Consider the following 21,820-nt stretch of genomic DNA (forward strand, 5'->3'; position numbering starts at 1 on the left):
TCCTTCTATCTGTCATCTAACGTTTTGTCAGATGTTAACAAACACAAGCATGTCTGCAAGCATTTGTCAACAGAAGCGACTATCAATTTCACACAAGACAAAATGACTCCTGCAAAATTACACTTTAGATTCATTGTCTGCATTGGTTTGTCTATTCTGCTGCGTGTCTACCCAAATATTATCTCCACATTCTCAGTCCTAAATCATGTCCATCTCCCCGTCAGGCGCTGTCTGCAGCGGGGCTCGGCGCAGGCCTGACTGAAGCTGTTGTCGTCAATCCATTCGAAGTGGTGAAAGTCAGTCTCCAGGCCAACAGAGATTCCTTCAAAGAGGTTGACTCGAATAAAATACTGCCTTAACTTGTAAAGTATTAGTAATGTGCACATTTCTCCAGAAAACCGTTGACATGTCCTTCTTTTTTGAATTCCTTTTCTCTGATACAGCAACCCTCCTCTTTCGCCCAAGCAAGACGGATAATTAAGTCAGACGGGTTCGGACTGAAGGGCCTGAATAAGGGATTAACGTCGACGCTGGGACGCCACGGAGTTTTCAACATGATCTACTTTGGCTTCTACTTCAACGTCAAGGATGCTATTCCTACCAGCCCGGTGAAAATGCTAATCAAAATCCGTGATCTGACCTGTTTCTGCCCAAACCAAGTGACATAGACATCACTTTGTTTTGGTGCTGGTAACCTTGACAACTCTTAGTTTTTGCTAACCTCAGGCTACATGATCCGCACGTGTTCCAGCGACCTCACTGGAGGGGAATAGCAAGTGTTTAACAGTATGATTAGTCAGTCTGACTTCCATGGCAAAGGAGGAAGCAAAAATCAGAGAGGAGCTTGTAAGATCAGCCCGGCTAATACCTCGTCTGTTTGCTCTTCATAACATCCTCAAAGTCTCAGATTACACATCCGGCAGGGCTCTGATGGCCCAAACAAAAGTTAATTTTGTTTAATGGAAACGTTACCATACGCCAGTTCCACATGTACAAACCAGAGCATTAGATTAACTCCAATGAACTAATTGGAAGCAGACAACGGTACTATTTTCAAGAGGAGGTTACAGTGGGAGGCCAGGCTCTGCTATATTTTCAACATTTTTTCCAGTGACGCATGATATACAGAGAACCAAGTGGTCATCTTCTGTAAATGATAATTATGTGGCTGGATGACTCAAATAGCTCTCTTCTTAGATTGTGGCCGTGGCCTTTTGGGAATGATCTGTCGGTGTGTACATTGATGGAGTGATCCTGTTTGGGAAAGTCTCACGATTGCCATTGTTGAGGCAGCAAAGCATAAATATTGTCACCGGTGACAACTTGCAGGCCGAGTCGGTGGCTTTTCTCCACAGCCCCCTTTTGTTAGCAACATGAGCAACGAGCTTGCAACTCAAACGTGTCTGTAGTCAAATTCGGTGTGCCGAGCCCAGGCTCCTCTCATGAGGCCATTTGAATAGCACAGAAGAGGCAGATACCACACTGCCATCATTCACGAGCGAATGTGTGAGGAGATGTTTGCTTAAGGCTGTTAGGAAGTGGGTTGATGGGTGTACTTAGGCCGTGGCTATGTTACCCCCTTTCCCCACATCCCACTTGAAAAAAACAGAAGAAGTGGGATTAGCTGTTGATTTACCACGGCTCTCAGGGTGTCCAGCCGCTTGAGAAAGGCCTGGACCAGAGAGGCTGCTGTCATTTGTAAAAATATCCTGGCCAATTAGCTGTCAGAGCTCTCTGAGTCTGGGCTTCTTTGGTACAGTAATACCCCTGTGCCGAGTCACAGCCCAATTACCCAAATTGTCCCCATATGCCTCCCCAGTCTGCCTGCATGAACCCTGTTTATAAATCCTCCGTCTTGGCTCCCCAAAGAACATGTGCTTCTGCTCAGCCAATCAGATTGCCGCACCACAGTCAGGAAGCACTAATCTGCCCCCCGCTACCATAAAATGATCAGGGCTTTCATGCCAGCTTTGCAATCATATGCACAAGTCCCCTCATGCTCTGCCTCACTTTCACTCACAGACACATCATGTCTCACTGCCGACTTTGTCAACTCACTGTCGCTACTTTCTTTTAATCCCTGCAGGCGTTTTATGTGTTATGTAAGTTTCGTGCCACTAATGATTCCAGTAAAAGACTCCTCTTCTTCTTTTCACAGGACCCCACCCTTGAGTTTCTGAGAAAGTTTACCATCGGCCTCGTGTCGGGGACCATCTCCTCGTGCGTGAACATTCCCTTCGATGTCGCCAAGAGCCGCATCCAAGGCCCTCAGCCAGTGCTGGGGGAGATCAAGTACCGCACCTGCTTCCAGACCATGGCGCTGGTGTACCGCGAGGAAGGGTATGAACAAGTAGTGATGGATCATCAGGGCAAAACTTGAATCAATGTCACCGGTGCATCCAAGAAATAATGAGCCACTTTGTCTGTTTTGTTAGCAATTGATAGTTGGTTACCTGCCAAACTGACTGTCAGGGAAGACAAATGTAGCAGCTGCAGCTACAAGTTAGCAGGCTTTGATTGCCTGGTGTGAGTTTCCTCCACTAAGTACAGGGGAAGTGCACAAATAGCCTGATGCAAAGCTGCGATCCAATGAATGGAAACCAAAGAGTCATGTTCGACTGTGGGCTGTGTTCCCCTGCGAGTGTGATCATACATTTCTGCAGTCTGTCAGCTGTATAGTAAATGTTAACATATTTTCAAGCCTCAGACAATGACAGCTCCAAATGGAAGCTTCAAGGAAAGATGTATGTTATGTTAGCAGCTGCCCCAGGCTTTCCACTTTCCCCCATGCGGCTCCGCGAGACAAGGGCCAGCGACATGTTTGTAGTTAGTGCATGTTGTTAGTTTGCAGTTGGGGGTTGCTGCAAGAAAACGGCACTGAAAACGTTGTCGTCGCAGGGGTGCGTGGAGGGTGCCCCCGCCGCCACATCCAGTCCCCTTCTCTAACACAACACAGTCCCAGCTAATTAGTGGTCCCTATGGGAGACGTCGTTAAGCAGACCCTAACGAGCCGCGCGGCGCTCCACGGGTCAATCTAATCAGACAGAGGGCCAGGGAGGAAGTGGGTCGAGCCTTATTAACGCCATCAGTGGCGGGGGCAGAGAGCGGGACAGGGAGCACGAGGCGGAGGCAGCCAGCCACTGATCACCTTGAATGCATTAAGGAGCAGGTAGTCGCCAGCGCTGGCCTGTTAGAAACCTATACGCCTGATGGGGTGACAGACAGACAGGCCGGCAGACAGACAGACAGACATGCAAACTCTGAAATCCACAGTTTTTTACACAGGCACGAGCAGGAGCACAAGCACATGTACTGTAGTTATACATACAGCGATGGAAGAAGGATTCAGATCAAAAAAATGAAATGTAAGTGTCAAAATATACCTTAAGTTACCAAAACTGGAGGTATTTATGATGCAGAGGGATCCCTCTCACAATAATCGACATTACAGTGTAGAAAAGTAAACAATAGTGCATCATGTACCACATTTAATGTGGTTGCTGGTAGAGGTGATGATGATTTTAAATATTTTAATAATACTTCAGATACTCTTCCAGAGCATCTATAAAGTCTTATCTGACCACATCTTAACCTCTACTTTGCATTTGGATTAGATTTTGTATTATTCTTTATGAATCTACAAACAAACTACAGTTAACAAACTGTGCAGTAAAGTGCAGAACTACACCAAGACTGCTCAGTGGACTACATTATAGTTGAAACAGACTGATCTATGACATTTTTGTTGGTTTTATTCAACAGGTAAGCAGGGAATACCTGCAGTGAAGAGCCATGAGCTGGAATCAATCCTGCGTCACTGACTAGGTCCTGTTTACGAGTCGCCCTCTTAACCAGTTGAGCTACCTGGGCACCCTGTTCCTATTTGTTGGATGACAGACTAATCTATGACATTTTTGGAACATTATCAATTATGTCTTTTCCACATTTTTGATGACATACTAAATTATTACTTTTTTCCCCCGTTGAGGACGACATACTAAACTATGAAGTTTTTGTCACATTTTGGACGACATACTAAACGATGACGTTTTTGTGACATTTTGGACAACAAACGAAACTATGACGTTTTTGGACACATTTTGGACGACATACTAAACTATGACGTTTTTGTGACATTTTGCACCACACACTAAACTATGATGTTTTTGGTCACATTTTGGACGACATACTAAACTGTGACGTTTTTGGACACATTTTGGACGACATACTAAACTATGTCGTTTTTGTGACATTTTGGACGACATACTAAACTATGACTTTTTTTTGATATTTTGGACGACATACTAAACTATGACGTTTTTGTGACATTTTGCACCACACACTAAACTATGATGTTTTTGGTCACATTTTGGACGACATACTAAACTGTGACGTTTTTGGACACATTTTGGAAGACATACTAAACTATGACTTTTTTGTGATATTTTGGACGACATACTAAACTATGACATTTTTGGACACATTTTGGACGAAATACTAAACTGTGACGTTTTTGTGACATTTTGGACGACATACTAAACTATGACGTTTTTGTGACATTTTGCACCACACACTAAACTATGATGTTTTTGGTCACATTTTGGACGACATACTAAACTGTGACGTTTTTGGACACATTTTGGACGACATACTAAACTATGTCGTTTTTGTGACATTTTGGACGACATACTAAACTATGACTTTTTTTTGATATTTTGGACGACATACTAAACTATGACGTTTTTGTGACATTTTGCACCACACACTAAACTATGATGTTTTTGGTCACATTTTGGACGACATACTAAACTGTGACGTTTTTGGACACATTTTGGAAGACATACTAAACTATGACTTTTTTGTGATATTTTGGACGACATACTAAACTATGACATTTTTGGACACATTTTGGACGACATACTAAACTATGTCGTTTTTGTGACATTTTGGAGGACACACTAAACTAGGACATTTTTGGTCACATTTTGGACGACACACTAAACTATGACGTTTTTGGTCACATTTTGGACGACATACTAAACTATGTCGTTTTTGTGACATTTTGGACGACACACTAAACTATGACGTTTTTGTCACATTTTGGACGACATACTAAACTATGTCGTTTTTGTGACATTTTGGTCGACATACTAAACTATGACGTTTTTGTCAGATTTTGGAGGACATACTAAACTAGGACATTTTTGGTCACATTTTGGACGACATACTAAACTATGACGTTTTTGGTCACATTTTGGACGAGATACTAAACTATGTCGTTTTTGTGACATTTTGGAGGACACACTAAACTAGGACATTTTTGGTCACATTTTGGACGACACACTAAACTATGACGTTTTTGGTCACATTTTGGACGACATACTAAACTATGTCGTTTTTGTGACATTTTGGACGACACACTAAACTATGACGTTTTTGTCACATTTTGGACGACATACTAAACTATGTCGTTTTTGTGACATTTTGGTCGACATACTAAACTATGACGTTTTTGTCAGATTTTGGAGGACATACTAAACTAGGACATTTTTGGTCACATTTTGGACGACATACTAAACTATGACGTTTTTGGTCACATTTTGGACGACATACTAAACTATGTCGTTTTTGTGACATTTTGGAGGACACACTAAACTAGGACATTTTTGGTCACATTTTGGACGACACACTAAACTATGACGTTTTTGGTCACATTTTGGACGACATACTAAACTATGTCGTTTTTGTGACATTTTGGACGACACACTAAACTATGACGTTTTTGTCACATTTTGGACGACATACTAAACTATGTCGTTTTTGTGACATTTTGGTCGACATACTAAACTATGACGTTTTTGTCAGATTTTGGAGGACATACTAAACTAGGACATTTTTGGTCACATTTTGGACGACATACTAAACTATGACGTTTTTGGTCACATTTTGGACGAGATACTAAACTATGTCGTTTTTGTGACATTTTTGACGACATACTAAACTATGACGTTTTTGTGACATTTTGAACGACATACTAAACTATGACGTTTTTGGTCACATTTTGGACGACATACTAAACTATGACGTTTTTGGTCACATTTTGGACGACATACTAAACTATGATGTTTTTGGTCACATTTTGGACGACATATAAACTATGATGTTTTTGGTCACATTTTGGACGACATACTAAACTATGACATTTTTATGACATTTTGGACGACATACTAAACTATGTCATTTTTGTGACATTTTGGATGACATACTAAACTATGACGTTTTTGTGACATTTTTGGACCCCATACTAAACTATGTTGTTTTTGTGACATTTTGGAAGAAATACTAAACTAGTAAGTTTTTGGTCACATTTTGGATGACATACTAAACTATGATGTTTTTATGACATCTTGGACGGCGTACTAAACTGTGATGTTTTTTGTCGATGTTCCGATGACAAACTAAACTATGGTGTTTTTTCCCCACTTTTTGGAAGACATACTATAGAATGATATTTTTGTTGCTTTTTGGTTGACATATTAAACTATGATGTTTTTATCCACATTTTGGATGAAATACTAAACTATGAGGTTCTTTTCTGCATTTTGGAGGACATACTATGACATTTTTGTCCACGTAATAAATTCTGATGTTTTATTCCCCTTTTGCATGACATACTACTACCTACAAAACTATGAATTTCTGTCATATTTTGGACGACATACTAACCTATGACGTCTTGGTCACATTTTGGACGACATACTGAACTGGGATGATTTTTTCCACATTTTGAACGAAATATGAAATGATGACTTTTTTGCATATTTTGTCCGAAATACTAAAAAATTACCTTTTTTCCATATTTTGGACAACATACTAAACTATGATGTTTTTGTCCATTTTTGGACAAAAAATGACGTTTTTGTCTATTTTCGGACGACATACTAAACGATGATGTTTTTGGTCACACTTTGGACGACATACTAAACTATGTCATTTTTGTGACATTTTGTGACATTTTGGACGACATACTAAACTATGAAGTTTTTGTCCATTTTTGGATTAAAAAAAATGACGTTTTTTGTCTATCTAGGGACCACATACTAAACTGTGATGTTTTTGGTCACATTTTGGACGACATACTAAATTATGTCGTTTTTTGTGACATTTTGGACGACATACTGAACTATGACGTTTTTGGTCACATTTTGGACGACATACTAAACTATGACGTTTTTGTGACATTTGGACGACATACTAAACTATGTCGTTTTTGTGACATTTTGGACGACATATTAAATTATGACGTTTTTGGTCACATTTTGGACGACATATTAAATTATGACGTTTTTGGTCACATTTTGGACGACATACTAAACTATGACATGTTGAGTCACATTTTGGACGACATACTAAACTGTCGTTTTGTGACATTTTGGACAACATACTAAACTATGACGTTTTCGGTCACATTTTGGACGACATACTAAACTATGACGTTTTTGGTCACATTTTGGACAACATACTAAACTATGACGTTTTTGGTCACATTTTGGACGACACTAAACTATGATGTTTTTGGTCACATTTTGGATGACATAATAAACTATGACGTTTTTGGTCACATTTTGGACGACATACTAAACTATGACGTTTTTGGTCACATTTGGGATGACATACTAAATAAACTATGTCGTTTTTCTGACATTTTGAACGACATACTAAACTATGACGTATTTGGTGATATTTTGGACAACATACTAAACTATGACGTTTTTGGTCACATTTTGGACGACAATCAATTATGAACTTTTTGTGACATTTTGGACGACATACTAAACTATGACGTATTTGGTGACATTTTGGACAACATACTAAACTATGACGTTTTTGGTCACATTTTGGATGACATACTAAATAAACTATGTCGTTTTTGTGACATTTTGAACGGCATACTAAACTAGGACATTTTTGGTCACATTTTGGACGACATACGAAACTAGGACGTTTTTGGTCACATTTTGGACGGCATACTAAACTATGTCGTTTTTGTGACATTTTTGGACCACATACTAAACTATGTTGTGTTTGTGACATTTTTGATGACATAATGAATTATGTCGTTTTTGTGATATCTTGGACAACATACTAAACTATGACGCTTTTGGTCACATTTTGGATGACATACTCAGTTATGAACTTTTTGTTCACATTTTGGACGACATACTAAACTATGACATTTTTGGTCACGTTTTGGACGACACGAAACTATGATGTTTTTGGTCACATTTTGGACGACATACTAAACTATGACGTTTTTGGTCACATTTTGGACGACACTAAACTATGACTTTTTGTGACATTTTGGATGACATAATAAACTATGACGTTTTTGGTCACATTTTGGACGACATACTAAACTATGACGTTTTTGGTCACATTTTGGACGACATAATAAATTATGACATTTTTGTGACATTTTGGACGACATACTAAACTATGACCTTTTTGTGACATTTTGGACGATATACTAAACTATGTGGTTTTGGGTCACATTTGGGATGACATACTAAATAAACTATGCTGTTTTTGTGACATTCTGGACGACATACTAAACTAGGACGTTTTTGGTCACATTTTGGACGACATACGAAACTAGGACGTTTTTGGTCACATTTTGGACGACATACTGAACTATGACGTTTTTTTGACCTTTTTCAGAAGACATACTAAACTATGACATTTTTTGTCCGTGTAATAATTTCTTTTTTTTCCCCCTATATGGCACAACATGCTATGACTTTTTTAAGTTGCTTTTAGTCATTGAGAAGAAGGCAGGAAAGCAGGAAAGACCTGTAGGAATGAGCCGTGTGAGGGAGTCAAACCTGCAGCTCTAATGCAGTCCTGTGGATGGATCACTCTCTTAACCAGTTGAGCTATCTGGGCACTCTGTATGTTTTCATTGTACTAGCTACAAAACTATGAAATTTTTGTCACATACTAAACTGTGACATTTTTTTTCCACATTTTGGACGACATACTGCAGTACCACATTTTTGTTGCTTTTTGGATCACATGCTAAACTATGGCATTTTTGTTGACCTAATGAGTGCTGATGTTTTATTCCTGTTTTGCACAACATATTATGACTTTTTTCAGAGTTGTTTTTGTTCTGCGAGGGAATTGAACCTGCAGCTCTAATGCAGTTCTGTGACCAGATCACCCTCTTAACCAGTTGAGCTATCTGGTTACCGTGTACTTTTTCATTGTACTACCTACAAAACTATGATGTTTTTTTCACATTTTGAATGAAATAGAAAAATATGACTTTTTTACATATTTTGTCTGCAATACTAAACTATGACATTTTTGTCCATGTAGTATATTATGATGTTTTATTTATTTACTTTTTTAGTCATTGAGAAGAAGGCAGGAAAGCAGGGAAGACCTGTAGGAATTAGCCATGCAAGGCACTCGAACCTGCAGTTCTAATGCAGTCCTGTGGACAGATCACCCTCTTAACCAGTTGAGCTATCTGGGCGCTCTGTATGGTTTCATTGTACTAGCTACTAAACTATGAAGTTTCTGTCACATTTTGGATCACGTCCTGAACTATGACTTTTTTTTTTTCCATATTTTGAACAAGATACTAAACTATGACATTTTTTTCCACATTTTGGATGACATACTAAACTATGACCTTTTTGATATGACATACTAAACTATGATGTTTTTGTGACATTTTGGATGACATAATAAACTATGACATTTTTGTGACATTTTGGATGACATAATAAACTATGACGTTTTTGGTCACATTTTGGATGACATATTAAACTATCACGTTCTTGTGACATTTTGAGTGACATACTAAACTATTTTGTTTTTGGTCACATTATACTATGACGTTTTTGGTCACATTTTGGACAAAATACTAAACTATGACCTTTTTGTGACATTTTGGACGATATACTAAACTATGTGGTTTTGGGTCACATTTTGGATGACATATTAAACTATGATGTTTTTGGTCACATTTTGGACGACATATTAAATTATGACGTTTTTGGTCACATTTTGGACGACATACTAAACTATGACGTTTTGAGTCACATTTTGGACGACATACTAAACTGTGACGTTTTGAGTCACATTTTGGACGACATACTAAACTGTCATTTTTGTGACGTTTTGGATGACATACTAAACTGTCGTTTTGTGACATTTTGGATGACATACTAAACTATGACGTTTTTGTCACATTTTGGACAACATACTAAACTATGACGTTTTTGGTCACATTTTGGATGACATACTAAATAAACTATGTCGTTTTTGTGACATTTTGAACGGCATACTAACTATGTCGTTTTTGTCACATTTTGGACGACATACTAAACTAGGACATTTTTGGTCACATTTTGGACGACATACGAAACTATGACGTTTTTGGTCACATTTTGGACGGCATACTAAACTATGTCGTTTTTGTGGCATTTTTGGACCACATACTAAACTATGTTGTGTTTGTGACATTTTTGATGACATAATGAATTATGTCGTTTTTGTGACATCTTGGACAACATACTAAACTATGACGCTTTTGGTCACATTTTGGATGACATACTCAGTTATGAACTTTTTGTTCACATTTTGGACGACATACTAAACTATGACGTTTTTGGTCACATTTTGGACGACACTAAACTATGACTTTTTGTGACATTTTGGACGACATACTCAACTATGACGTTTTTGGTCACATTTTGGACGACATAATAAACTATGACGTTTATGTGACATTTTGGATGACATACTAAACTATGTCGTTTTTGTGACATTTTGGACGACATATTAAACTATGACGTTTTTGGTCACATTTGGGATGACATACTAAATAAACTATGCTGTTTTTGTGACATTTTGGACGACATACTAAACTATGACGTTTTTCGGTCACATTTTGGACGACATACTCAATTATGAACTTTTTGTGACATTTTGGACGACATACTAAACTATGATGTATTTGGTGACATTTTGGACAACATACTAAACTATGACGTTTTTGGTCACATTTTGGACGACATACTAAACTATGTCGTTTTTGTGACATTTTTGGACCACATACTAAACTATGTTGTGTTTGTGACATTTTTGATGACATAATGAATTATGTCGTTTTTGTGACATCTTGGACAACATATTAAACTATGACGTTTTTGGTCACATTTGGGATGACATACTAAATAAACTATGCTGTTTTTGTGACATTTTGGACGACATACTAAACTATGACGTTTTTGGTCACATTTTGGACGACATACGAAACTAGGACGTTTTTGGTCACATTTTGGACGACATACTAAATAAACTATGTCGTTTTTGTAACATTTTGGACGAAATACTAAACTATGACATTTTTGGTCACATTTTGGACGACATACTGAACTATGACGTTTTTTTGACCTTTTTCGGACGACATACTAAACTATGACATTTTTTGTCCTTTATCGGACCACATACTGAACTTTGATGTTTTTGTCCATTTTCGGATGACATACTAAACTATGACATTTTTCAGACGACATACTAATCTATGACATTTTTTGTCCATGTAATAATTTCTTTTTTTCCCCCTATATGGCACAACATGCTATGACTTTTTTAAGTTGCTTTTAGTCATTGAGAAGAAGGCAGGAAAGCAGGAAAGACCTGTAGGAATGAGCCGTGTGAGGGAGTCGAACCTGCAGCTCTAATGCAGTCCTGTGGATGGATCACTCTCTTAACCAGTTGAGCTATCAGGGCACTCTGTATGTTTTCATTGTACTAGCTACTAAACTATGAAATTTTTGTCACATTTTGGATCACGTCATAAATTATGACCTTTTTTTCCCCACATTTTGGATCACATAGTAACTATAACATTTTTGTCACATTTCGGATCACATACTAAACTGTGACATTTTTTTCCACATTTTGGACGACATACTGCAGTACCACATTTTTGTTGCTTTTTGGATCACATGCTGAACTATGGCATTTTTTTCCACATTTTGGACAACATACTGAACTATGACATTTTTGTTGACATAATGAGTTCTGATGTTTTATTCCTGTTTTACACAACATATTATGACTTTTTTCAGAGTTGTTTTTAGTTCTGCGAGGGAATTGAACCTGCGGCTCTAATGCAGTGCTGTGACCAGATCACCCTCTTAACCAGTTGAGCTATCTGGTTACCGTGTACGTCTTCATTGTACTACCTACAAAACTATGATGTTTTGGACGACATACTAAACTTTGATGTTTTTTTCACATTTTGAATGAAATAGAAAAATATGGCTTTTTTTACATATTTTGTCCGCAATACTAAACTATGACATTTTTGTCCATGTAGTGTATTATGATGTTTTATTTATTTACTTTTTTAAAGTTGTTTTTAGTCATTGAGAAGAAGGCAGGAAAGCCCTGTAGGAATTAGCCATGCAAGGCACTCGAACCTGCAGCTCTAATGCAGTCCTGTGGACAGATCACCCTCTTAACCAGTTGAGCTATCTGGGCGCTCTGTATGGTTTCATTGTACTAGCTACTAAACTATGAAGTTTCTGTCACATTTTGGATCACGTCCAGAACTATGACTTTTTTTTTTTCCATATTTTGAACAAGATACTAAACTATGACATTTTTTTCCACATTTTGGATGACATACTAAACTATGACCTTTTTGATACGACATACTAAACTATGATGTTTTTGTGACATTTTGGACGACATCCTAAACTATGACGTTTTTGGTCACATTTTGGATGACATATTAAACTATCACGTTTTTGTGACATTTTGAGTGACATGCTAAACTATTTCGTTTTTGGTCACATTATACTATGATGTTTTTGGTCGCATTTTGGACAAAATACTATGTGGCTCTATTGCAGTCCTGTGGATGGAGCACCCTCTTAACCAGTTGAGCTATCTGGGCACTCAATGTGTTTTTTATTGTACTAGCTACTAAACTATTAAATTTCTGTCACATTTTGGATCACGTCCTGAACTATGACTTTTTTTTTTCCATATTTTGAACAAGATACTAAACTATGACATTTTTTTCCACATTTCGGATCACATACTAAACTATGACATTTTTTCCACATTTTGGACGACATACTAAACTATGACATTTTTGTCCACATAATAAATTCTGGTGTTTCTTTCCCATTTTGCACAACATAGTGTGAGTTTTTTTACAGTTGTTTTTAGTTCTGCAAGGGAATTGAACCTGTGGCTCTAATGCAGTGCTGTGACCAGATCACTTGCTTAACCAGTTGAGCTATCTGGGCACCCTGTACTTCTTCATTGTACTACCTACAAAACTATGACGTTTTGGTCACATTTTGGACGACATACTAAACTATGATGTTTTTTTCACATTTTGAACGAAATAGGAAACTGACTTTTTTTGCATATTGTGTCCAAAATACTAAACTATGTTTTTTCTCCATATTTTGGACAACATACGAAACTATGCCGTTTTTGTCCATTTTAGACAAAATATGACATTTTTTGTCTATTTTCGGACGACATACTAAACTATGTCGTTTTTGTGACATTTTGGACGACATACTAAACTATGTTGTTTTTGTGACATTTTAGATGGCATGCTAAACTAGGACGTTTTTCTGACATTTTTGGACCACATACTAAACTATGTCGTTTTTGTGACATTTTGGAAGAAATACTAAACTAGGACGTTTTTGGACGACATACTAAACGATGATGTTTTTTGTCCACGTAGTAATTTCGGATTTTGTTTCCCGTTTCGTACAACATACTATGACTTCTTTTAAAGTTGTTTTTAGTCGTTGAGAAGAAGGCAGGAAAGCAGAGAAGACCTGTAGGAATGAGCCATGTGAAGGAATCAAACCTGCTGCTCTAATGCAGTCCTGTGGATGGAGTACCCTCTTAACCAGTTGAGCTATCTGGGCACTCAATGTGTTTTTTATTGTACTCGCTACTAAACTATTAAATTTCTGTCACATTTTGGATCACGTCCTAAACTATGACTTTTTTTCCATATTTTGAACAAGATACTAAACTATGACATTTTTTTCCACATTTTGGATCACATACTAACTATAACATTTTTGTCACATTTCGGATCACATACTAAACTATGACATTTTTTCCACATTTTGGACGACATACTAAACTTTTCTGCATTTTGGACGACATACTAAACTATGACATTTTTGTCCACATAATAAATTCTGGTGTTTTATTCCCATTTTGCACAACATACTATGACTTTTTTTACAGTTGTTTTTAGTTCTGCAAGGGAATTGAACCTGTGGCTCTAATGCAGTGCTGTGACCAGATCACTCGCTTAACCAGTTGAGCTACCTAGGCACTCTGTATCTTGTCCTTGTACTACCTATTAAACTATGAAGTTTCTGTCACATTTTGGATCACATCCTAAACTATGATGTTTATGGTCACATTTTGGACGACATACTAAACTATGACATTTTTTGTCACATTTTGGACGACATACTAAACTATGACATTTTTGTGACATTTTGGACGACATACTAAACTATGACATTTTTGTGACATTTTGGACGACACACTAAACTATGACGTTTTTGGTCACATTTTGGACGACATACTAAACTGACGTTTTTGGGACATTTTGGATCACATCCTAAACTATGACATTTTTGGTCACATTTTGGACGACATACTAAACTATGACGTTTTTGGGACATTTTGGATCACATCCTAAACTATGACATTTTTGTGACATTTTGGACGACATACTAAACTGACGTTTTTGGGACATTTTGGATCACATCCTAAACTATGACATTTTTGGTCACATTTTGGACGACATACTAAACTATGACGTTTTTGGGACATTTTGGATCACATCCTAAACTATGACATTTTTGTGACATTTGGACGACACACTAAACTATGACATTTTGGTCACATTTTGGACGACATACTAAACTGACGTTTTTGGGACATTTTGGATCACATCCTAAACTATGACATTTTTGTCACATTTTGGACGACATACTAAACTGATGTTTTGGGACATTTTGGATCACATCCTAAACTATGACATTTTTGTCACATTTTGGACGAGATACTAAACTATGACGTTTTGGTCACATTTTGGACGACATACTAAACTACCAGAAAAACACTTAGAGTGCACAGTACGCTGCCAAGGCTCCTCAGTTGACGTGTCATTTCTGACGAATGAAATATTTCATAAAAAATTACCTTGTGCTGAGCACAGGCACATTATGGATGAAAATGTCATGAGGTGGTCCTTGTGCCATTTCTGACTTTCCCTGAAATTTCTATCCAAATCCGTTAGTCCATTTTTGTGTAATTTTTCACACAGTCAGTCAGACAGACAGACAGGCAAACATACGCCAGACGTTACATAACTCCGCCGTCCTTTGGTGGAGTAATAAATGCAGTGGAGTAAAAAGTGCTACTGAAGTTTCACATTTTTATTGAGTAAATGTAATTGGAGCTTCACACCACAGCGTATATCAGTGGAGCCAACACTCAACTGAAGTCTAAACATCATTTGCATGTTCTGGATTCTGACTTCTGTATTTTGCATTTTGGTGCAAAATAATGACGCGCCACTCGTCTTTCCTGCAGGTACTTGGCTTTGTACAAGGGGTTGGTTCCCAAGATAATGAGGCTTGGACCAGGTAATGAAAATAAAGTTCTTTATCCTGATATTACAACCATCATCATGATCACATTTTTTGTCAAAGAATATAGAAAAAAAATATTCTGGTTAGTTTGAGTTTCTGACTAAAATCTGTCATCTTTTATACCTCTTTACTCACGTTATGTAAATACAGTTTTGCATGTGTGTTTCCAGTGAAATGAGGCTATTTCCTTCTATTTTTTCCAAATTTGTATATTTCATGATATATTCCATCACAAATAAACAAAAACAATGTTTTTATCGTACTTTTAAATGACTATATAATATTTGAAGGGAAAGTTAGTAGACAGTGGTACAAACATTTGATGCAAATCTGTAATATATTCTTCCTCAGAAATCTTACCTCACTATATCACATGATATCAGCCAGCAGTTTCTGTTGGCTGATTACCTCACTGTGTTTTTCTACAAATTACTGTCTTATATTGTGTTACAGGTGGAGCAGTGATGCTGTTGGTCTATGAATATGTGTCTGGATGGCTTCAGAGAAACTGGTAACAGAGAGAGAGAGAGAAAAAAAAGAAAGGAAACCCACATTAGTGCCTTATGAGTTGTGCCTCATTGCCAGTATTGTTAACTGACCACATCAGACCAAAATGCAAAATACCAAATCAGCATTACAATATTTCTTAGAATGCAGGGAGGAAAAACGTCATGACTAAGTAATCTTCTCAGGAATTAAAACCAGCTGCGATATGTGAAGAGTGACAAATACATATCTAATAGGAAACAGCTTTCAATAAGTCCTCAAAACCCAATTTTCTCAATGAGCTGCTTGCAGCAAAATCCAACATGAACACTATTATCTTTCAAATCTAAAACAGTTTTGGTTGCCTCACATGAGCTATTTATGGGGGGTTTTTGGTGGTTTTTCTGTGTGGTCCTCTGACTGGTTTGAAGTGGGCAGTGCTCATTTGGAAAAGAACATTTTATCCCATACTTTTATGCATCGATCAGAGTAGAACAACTTTAAAATCTGGAGATCGGGATTTAACTCATATCTCTATCGAGCCACACACAGATAATCCTGATGGAGGAGATTCCGCCGTAATACATAGCTCATGTAACATCAAAATACTTACATTTATGACATAAAATGAATAAAGGGACATGGAACTTTCAGGCGCTTTGATGAATGTTTACATGACAATCACCATCTATCTATAGCTGCACTTGAAGACACACTACATGAAGATAACACAATTTGTAAGTCAACGTTGCTCTGCTGGATCATCCATCAAAGCTTCATCTTTGTAGAAGCTGCTAATGAAATCAGCTACAGCTCACATACGTTCTACAGCTGTGGAGCGACGCACACGTGTCTGTACATATTAGTGAAAGACTGATTAACCATCTGAACCCCAAGCAGTTTCTGGGCGATTTTTTTTTTGTTTCCGTTACAATTTTGCTCACTGTGGTCTTGTTTCTTGCTGCAATATAAAGTCCTACAACTCTATGGAGACAGCATAACCATAGCTAGAAGTAGAGAAAACTTAGAAATGCTTTTCGTGCAGTGTAGCAAAGTTATAATGCCATAACTCATAAAAACCAACAAGAAAAAGAGCGCACGTTATCGATTATTTTACAAATATTTTCTTGTAAAACCTGTAATCAACTTTTGCATTTTTTTTCAAGTGCCTATGCTAGAAAAAATGCGCTCAACGTACTGTCGATATCTTATTTTTACTTAAATGTTTTTCTCCCACGCTCTGAGTAAACACAACCTGCCGTTCAGCTGAGTTCAAATGACAACTAAATTGTTTAACTTGTCTTGTGGCACTCATCCAGGTTATTTTCTCCTGACTAGATCCTTGCTGGTTGTTGTACCTACTCTCAGATGTACGTTGCTTTGGATAAAAGCGTCTGCTCAGTGAAATTGTAGAATTTTAGAATTGTACTTGACTGTTGATTGCAGCCGAGTTCATATTTCCTTCTCGGTTGCACCAAAAAGTGCAGAATGTTTAGCTTATTACCGAATACGGTTTATGTAAACAAATTATTTTTGGCAAATTTTTAGGAAATTTTTCAGAAACTGCATATCACAGATGAGGAATTCTTAAATGTTTTTTAAAGGTAAAATATCTCTCAATCCTGGGAGCAGGTTTTGGGGGTCAGAGGGTCAATGGAGTGACCATTGATTAAATTATAGAATTTTTACATAGTTTTCTTTGACATAATTAGCAAAAAAAATGTCCAGAGACATTAAAAAGCACATTAAATATACATTAACTCTGAATTTAGCAGGGAAATGAGCAAAACAGCCCCTTGAGTTAAGCAAGCGTACGTTATAATTCAAGATTAGCCACCATACGGAGAGATTTCATGATATCAGATGAGCAAAGATAGGTAAGCAAAGATAAATCCGGAAACGTCAGCACAACAGAGCCAAAAAATAAAAAATAAATCACACAATTCACTTCATGCAACATATTTTCTTACCAACAGATGCACAAATATCGGCATTATATCTAATCCATATCAGTCGACCAGTAGTTTGTGTACATCTTGATTCACGAGCTCAAATACAAAACTGTGCTCACACCCCGTACTGCCCATTTTTACAGAATATCTCAAGCAAAGCAAACAGCCACAATAGTGATTTTAATAGAATCTCCACCAGTGATGTTGTTGAAGCCGTTTTTACATGAATATCTTTGATGTTTCATGACTTTTATAAACTGACATTTCAAGCTTTTCTCACTAAACATTGTGTTAGTATCAGTTTTTTTTAATCTAAACTTAAAAACAGCAATTTTGGACGGTTACTTGCATGTATTGGTGACAAATAAAAACAGTTCCCACCTCACCTTGTTTCTTCACTGTGTGCACATGCTTGTGTGTGGGTTTGACAGTAGGTTTGTGTTGTTGCATGTTTGTCTTCACTGGGAGCATTTGAGCTTGGCGTGGATGTAAGCGTACCACCTTCCTTCAGTTTTACCACCTCACCACCACCACAAACTGAGCGCTTTGTTGTTTGAGAACCTGTCAGCTGAAGAACAAGTTGCATTAGCCAACCCAGTGTCAGCCTTTTTCTGCTTCTTCTGCGGTGGGGGAGCCGGTGCCAGGACATAGCTTTAGTGCAAGCTAAAACAACAAGCTCAAGAAAATTCAAATGTGGCTGCAGGAATCGGGGGGAGGTGGAGGTGGAGGTGGAGGCTGCCGCACACATTCTCTCCCTCTGCCAGTCTACCTCTTCCTCAAATATGCAAACACACACACACCTGTTGCGCAGCCTTGGGCGTAGTGGCTGCTCTAAGAGACTCATCTTAACCTCATCTGGTAGTCGCTTATCCTGAGCCACGTTGGCATTTGACAGTCATCTTTAATGTGGGAGTTTCTCTCGCTGCCAGAATGGAACAGCTCCTGGGTTTTTAGCCCAGGAGGCCCTGCGGTGACAGACTAACAACTGTGGCTTGCAGACTGATGGAATTGTAAAGTGCTTAACCTGTCCTTTTTCTGTAATGGAGCACTGAGCATGTGCGCTCGCCTCAGACTTGTCAGTTTGTAGCATGTAAAGCTGCACTGCTAGGCAACAGGAGCCACCCCCTTTTTTACCTGAATTCCCTGCCGATCATAAATCCTCACACCTCATCTTCATCTGGAACATTTCAATCCGGTGGCTCCACTCTGACAAGCAGAGCAATCTGGGGCTGTCTGTCCAAGTGCAACTTAATGATTAACCCTCGCAGGTCGAAATTGACCTGTTGTAAAGTTTGAAAATGTGGGGAAAGCACATATTTTCACAGTGAAACTTCTGATGTCCTCATTTTTGACATTTTTGGGAAATCTTTGAACATTTTTTGGTGGAAAAAAAAAATCAAGCAAACTCCAGCGAAATTTCCTGGATTTTGGTTGATTTTTTGTGAATGTTCTTAAAGAAAATATTAGAAGTTTTACTTATATTTATCTATCTATATATATATATATATATATATATATATATATATATATATATATATATATATATATGTAATCACTTTGGAGGCCATGCAGCACTCTTGGAGTTCATTGACAAGGCTGGCCCAGGACAGGCAGAAGTGGAGGAACTTTGTTGCTGCCCTACACACCACTGGGTGTAAAGGATGATGATGATGATGATGATGATGTAATCACTTCAGATACTTTTAGAATTTTTGGAAGATTTTTACTTTTTTTTTAATATTTACAAGAATTTTCGTGCCAAATTTGGGTGATTTATTTTTATAAAACCTTTGAGGAATTATTGGAATTTTCTTCTTGAAGGTTTTGAAAATTTTCAGAAATTTGGTGATTTTTTTTTTGCTGAATTTTTGGGATTTTTTTCAGACAAGGAAACAATATTTTTTGTTGCCTGTAAATAAAGACAACAGGGTGGTTAAAGAAAATGCTAGAAGATTTACTGATATATATGTAGTCACTTTAGATATTTTTAGGATTTTTACTCTTTTTTAAGTATTTACAAGAATTTTCTTGCCAAATTTGGGGGATTTTTAAAAAAAAAAAAATAAAACTTTTAAGGAATTACTGGAACCCTCTTCCTGAAAGTTTTGCAAATTTTCAGAAAATTGGGGATTTTTTTTTTTTTTTGCTGAATTTTTGGGGATTTTTTTTCAGACGAGGAAACAATATTTTTGTTGCCCATGAGGACAACAGGAGGGTTAATATATATTAAAATATCCACAATTTACATCACATGTTTAACGCAGTGAGCCATGCATGCAGACATACACACAGACCAGACATGAAGTGATTTTCCAAGCGTAGCTGGGAGGTTTAACTCACCTGTCTGCTCGGCCTTGTTGTTTCAAGACATTAAGAAAACACTCTGGCTCTTTTTAAAAACGTTTGGTCGCTGCTCCACTCTCTGCTCTGTGTTACTCTCGCAAACGGCTGTCTTGTTTCTTGATTGCATGTGGAGAAGTAAAGATAACCATATGACACTGAAGTCAGACTCAACAGAATTAATTATAAACACGTGTGTGCCCCTATTTTTAAAACCTCCGAGACCTCGCTTCCATAAAGCGCTCTGACGTTAAGGCTTCACGAGCAGGAATTGACAAGAGAAGCTCCCCTCCTGTCTAGCAAACACAGCGTTCTTGTTTTGTTTTGTTTTTTTGTAAAAAATACTGGTGTCAATTAAGACGACCGCATTTTAATTTTATTGTATGACTCAGACGAGACTAACAAGGCAGTGCGCAGTTCATGTAGCTTAGTTGAAAGGAAAAGTTGTTTGGCCTTGTTGTGTGTAGGCTGAGGTAAAAAAAAAAAAAAAAAAAAAGACTCTCTCATGCCACTCAGAGAGTTAACTATCATTTGGCGTTTCGTGATGGATGGTGGATGGTAAAGTGGTGGCCGCCTGGTGCAGGGAGTGTATGATCATCACGTCCCCTGTGATGTGGTTCACGTACGGTCAAAGAAACACTACGATCCCTGAGCAACGGTCCGTGACCACTGGATGCGGGGAAGAGTGCTTTCCAAGTCAAATCAGCTCCAGCAGTGGGGAGGACTGTTGACACTGTAGCACGGAGGGACTGTTTATGCTGCAACACCGGAGCTGGCAGGTAAATGCCGTGTGGAGGGAGGCAGGTGAGCAGCTCTATCAAGTTATCAATCTGCGAGTCACTTTGTGTAAATCTCTAGTTTCCACTGCAGGGCTAGACGGGGCACGCCAGGCTCACACATAATTTATGACACCAGACTTTTCCCCTCCTCCTCGAAAGCGTTCAGAGAGTATTTTTTGCATCATTTTGCAAACATGTCATTTGTCAGCTGGCCCCGTGTGCTTTCCTTTTGTAAGGAACAGTTCGCCCGCTTTGGCCCGCTTTGGCCCTCTTTGTGGCTGCTGAAGGTTCGTGTTTGGGTCACATGTCTGATGACCTTGGAGGCCGCAGGCCAATGAGCCTATTTGCGGCTCGCTGAATGCGCACAGACTCCACCTCAGCCGCAGGAGTCCTCGGCGCGCAAGTCTCTGATTTTTCATCCAACAGCGGTGTTCTAATTTATTGCTTCTTCCACCAGACTGGACTGAAAAAATATCTGCGACTGTAGGAAGTTTCAAAAAACAAAAATGCACGACTTTCTCATTTA

The 21,820-nt window shown here is 38.0% G+C and overlaps 1 protein-coding gene across 1 annotated transcript in view; it reads left to right on the plus strand.

Moving 5' to 3' along the window:
* slc25a21 (solute carrier family 25 member 21) overlaps positions 1 to 18,560 on the plus strand; it is a 127,455-nt gene extending 108,895 nt beyond the window's left edge. The window contains exons 7-11 of the mRNA XM_022196996.2: positions 225 to 332; positions 444 to 608; positions 2,159 to 2,340; positions 15,679 to 15,731; positions 16,191 to 18,560. Coding sequence (XP_022052688.1) covers positions 225 to 332; positions 444 to 608; positions 2,159 to 2,340; positions 15,679 to 15,731; positions 16,191 to 16,252 — 570 coding nt within the window. The 3' untranslated portion in view covers positions 16,253 to 18,560. The remainder of the gene's footprint in view (positions 1 to 224; positions 333 to 443; positions 609 to 2,158; positions 2,341 to 15,678; positions 15,732 to 16,190) is intronic.
* The last annotated feature ends 3,260 nt before the right edge of the window (positions 18,561 to 21,820 follow it).

The sequence above is a fragment of the Acanthochromis polyacanthus genome, chromosome 1, assembly GCF_021347895.1.
Source record: "Acanthochromis polyacanthus isolate Apoly-LR-REF ecotype Palm Island chromosome 1, KAUST_Apoly_ChrSc, whole genome shotgun sequence".
In the NCBI taxonomy this organism is placed as follows: domain Eukaryota; kingdom Metazoa; phylum Chordata; class Actinopteri; family Pomacentridae; genus Acanthochromis; species Acanthochromis polyacanthus.